Raw genomic sequence first — 3,863 nt, 5'->3', positions numbered from 1 at the left:
AACCTGTTTGCACTGGCAGACTGATTGATTTGCCCTATTTTGAGACACTGGCCTTCTAAATGTAAGGACACATTGGAAAGGAGTCAATTTAAAATAACTGTCTTTCAAATGTTTTTTAAAAGGAAGTCTCCAAACCAGACTGACAGCAATGTTTCATGATAGCTGCTGGTGGATACTGGCTCAGCTTTAAGCATTCTGCTGCCTTTCTGTATTTTTCCCCACTTTAAGTTAAATTATTGTTGATCTTCGATTTGACCTCTACTCTTTGAGCTTTCCTATAGCTACAGAATGCATATTTGTCAGTATGGTGGCAGTAGTTGATACTTCACAGGTGGCTGCTTTTAGATGAATGCACACCCCTAGAGCAAAGCACTGTACCTTAGTCTTAAATTCAACATGTCTGAAATGTATTTTTTTCTCCTATTTAATGGAACTTTTTGTCTGCAGCACTGGACTTCCTAGAGCAAATTTTGACGTTTAGTCCCATGGATCGATTGACAGCAGAAGAAGCTTTGTCCCATCCTTACATGAGCATTTATTCCTTTCCAACGGATGAGCCTATTTCAAGTCATCCTTTTCACATTGAAGACGAGGTTGATGATATTCTGCTGATGGATGAAAGTCACAGCCATATTTACAATTGGGAAAGGTAAATTTATCACTTGCTTTGGCATGTAAAATGACTGAATGGCTGTGTGCTTGAAGTGTAGCTTGGCCTCATTTCCTTTTCTGTTTGTTTCTTCTTCATGAAGTTTTCCCTTACAGGCAGTGCACTGTCAGTGGGTTTGTAATTCACTAGACTGACTTGCATAAGCTGATGCATTCAGGACTCCAGGTTCTAAAGTTAATGACTCCATTATGTTTTCCCCCAATAACTATTTCTCTAAAAAATAAACTTTACGTGGATTGAGTTTTAAGTATGGATTGTCTTGTCCAATGCTTAGGATGCATAACAGTAAAGAGAATTGCAGTAGTCATTTAAAGTCAGTTAAACACACACCAAGGAAGTGTTCTGTAAATGGAGTGAGCTACTGTACATAACTCTGGACTTTAAAGTTTCAGATGTGCTTATGGGGTTTGCTTTATGCCAGCTTAAATTTAAAACCTGGAAAAGGTGCCTGGTTGGATTGAGAGAGAACATTTATCTGTGTTGATTTGTCTGTAAGGGAATTTTGAAACTTAATTATCTCTGTCTTGGGAGCTAGAAAACGTTCTTGGCTGCTAACGCCTAGGAAATTGTTTTACAGATACCATGACAGTCAGTTTTCAGACCATGACTGGCCTATTCATAATAACTACGAAGCTGATGAAGTTCAGCGTGACCCAAGGGCTCTCTCTGATGTTACTGATGAGGAAGAAGTGCAAGTAGATCCTCGCAAATACTTGGATGGAGATCGTGAAAAGTATCTGGAGGATCCTGCCTTTGATACCCACTTCTCTACTGAGCCTTGCTGGCAGTACTCAGATCACCATGAGAACAAGTATTGTGATCTGGAATGTAGTCACACTTGCAATTACAAAATGAGGTCGTCTTCATACCTTGATAATTTAGTTTGGCGAGACAGTGAAGTCAACCATTACTATGAGCCCAAGCTTATTATAGATCTTTCAAACTGGAAGGAACAGAGCAAAGAAAAGTCTGATAAGAAAGGCAAGTCTAAATGTGAAAAGAATGGGTTGGTGAAAGCTCAGATAGCACTTGAGGAAGCATCACAGCAACTTGTTGAAAAAGAAAGGGAGAAGAATCAAGGATTTGACTTTGATTCATTTATAGCGGAAACCATTCAGCTTAGTTTACAACACGAGTCTACTGATGTTGATAAATTAAATGACTTGAATAGCTCGGTGTCTCAAATAGAGTTGAAAGGAGTAATATCGAAGTCAGTAAGCAGAGAGAAGCAGGAGAAAGGAATGGCTAATCTGGCACAGTTAGAAGCTCTGTACCAAACTTCTTGGGACAGTCAGTTTGTAAGTGGTGGGGAGGAGTGCTTCCTCATAGACCAGTTCTGTTGTGAAGTCAGGAAGGATGAACAAGGTGAAAAAGAAAATACTTACACCAGTTACTTGGACAAATTTTTTAGTAAGAAAGAAGATGCTGAAATGCTAGAACCTGAGCCAGTAGAGGAGGGGAAGCTTGGGGAGAAAGAAAGAGAAGAGAGCTTTCTCACTAACAGTGGAGAGCTCCTCTTCAACAAGCAGCTGGAGGCCATAGGTATTCCTCAGTTTCACAGCCCCGTTGGTTCGCCACTGAAATCGATCCAGGCCACGTTAACGCCTTCTGCTATGAAGTCATCTCCCCAGATTCCCCACAAAACATACAGCAGCATTCTGAAACATCTAAATTAAAACACTCAGCAGACATTTCTTTTATATTCATGAGATGTGTTTGTCTTTTTTTATTACTAGTGTAAGTAATTTTTTTACTTGAATCAGACGGTGTAATCTTGGTATGGATTTTCATTCGTTTTCTGTTTACCATTGTTTTTACAATCCAGAATTACTTTCTCTACGTGAGTTAGTTTTGTTTTTAAACTGGCATGTCGTTTGCACACAAAATTAAAGAATAGAGCAAAATAATGCAAAATGCAGGAGGTAACAAAAAAAATGCACTAAACCAAGGAAAAGAAAAAACAAACATTCTCTCAGTAAAACAGTGTCCATGTTTTGCAGAAAAAGAACCTTGCCTTGAAATTTACACAGTGAGACTGTACATAATTGCATGAAAATATCTATTTTTCCCAAACCATTTTTTCATTCATGCGTATTTTAGAGTTTTTCATACTGTACACATTTCTTAGACACATGATACCAGCAGCAACTGAAATGAATGCAGAATTTGGTACGCATGTGTTATCTACCTCAAGGTAACAGCAGTATGTGGCAAAACATTAACCACCCATAGTGCTTCTCATTATGCACTTCTATTTAGCCAGCATTATTGTAGTAGCTATTCTTATGGAAAATCATTCAATATTTATAAATGTTCTGGTATGCATTCTTTATAGTGAAGTGTTAATATGCAGCACTTTTATTTATTTTAGCAAAATAAGTATATTTCTGTAATTATAGAAAGTCAACCGAATTTTTGAGTTACTTTTCAGATAAAAGTTTTTGTTTAGCACTATGGTTTTATTGCCTACATAGCTGGATATATATTAACATCAGCTTATTCTGAGGCTATCCAATACATTTTTTTTAATTTTTATTTTTTAGTTTTCATTTCAAGTAAAGCACTCACTGTGTATAGGAATTTGTAATTGGAGGTGCTTGATCTCTACGGAAGAAATTAGGAATTGCTTTATTATCAAATGCTCCTAGAAGTCTTAATTGTGTTCATTTTTAAAAAAAAAAATTGTAATGTTAGTTGTGTGCATGGAAATAATTAAGGTACAACATAACTGTAGGTTAAAGTTCTATATGGTGAGACATTTTGTTTTTACTGTATGTTTTTACTGAATTATTCCTGTCCCACTCTCAACCCCCCTCAAAAGCAAGCATGAATAAAATTAGGTTAAATATAGCATGTAGCATCTCAGTCTTCTGAAAATTTGTTTTACCTTCTGATTTTTTGAAATACTGGATGTATCATTGGCTCCCCTGTTAAAAACAAAAAAACAAATAAAAACATGGCCAGCAAAAATTACTTGTTTTTTGATGTTTTGTATAATGAAGGGTAGAGGTGCTGGTGTACTGCAGCTGGCTGTATTTGGAAGGCAGGCCTGCCTGCCTGCACTCCCTGTTCCAGGGTACTCAAGGAAGCAGGAGAAGTTCTCTTGCAGTCTGCCCTGGAAGTGCTGCTGCTGGGGATGCAGCCCTGGAAGGAGACTCCAGAAGGACAGTGCCTGCTGCCTGTGTGTGAGAAG

The 3,863-nt window shown here is 37.7% G+C and overlaps 1 protein-coding gene across 2 annotated transcripts in view; it reads left to right on the top strand.

Moving 5' to 3' along the window:
- Positions 1-3,640, top strand: part of MAPK6 (mitogen-activated protein kinase 6) — a 27,912-nt gene extending 24,272 nt beyond the window's left edge. For both annotated transcript variants that reach the window (XM_009994433.1, XM_009994432.1), the window contains 2 exons: positions 448-649; positions 1,248-3,640. In XM_009994433.1, coding sequence (XP_009992735.1) covers positions 448-649; positions 1,248-2,346 — 1,301 coding nt within the window. In that variant the 3' untranslated portion in view covers positions 2,347-3,640. The remainder of the gene's footprint in view (positions 1-447; positions 650-1,247) is intronic.
- Positions 3,641-3,863: the final 223 nt, after the last annotated feature.

The sequence above is a fragment of the Chaetura pelagica genome, unplaced genomic scaffold (assembly GCF_000747805.2).
Source record: "Chaetura pelagica isolate M959 unplaced genomic scaffold, ChaPel_1.0 scaffold222, whole genome shotgun sequence".
NCBI classification, from domain to species: domain Eukaryota; kingdom Metazoa; phylum Chordata; class Aves; order Apodiformes; family Apodidae; genus Chaetura; species Chaetura pelagica.
The sequence above is the reverse complement of the archived record's forward strand: the minus strand, read 5'-3'. Positions and strand labels throughout refer to the sequence as shown.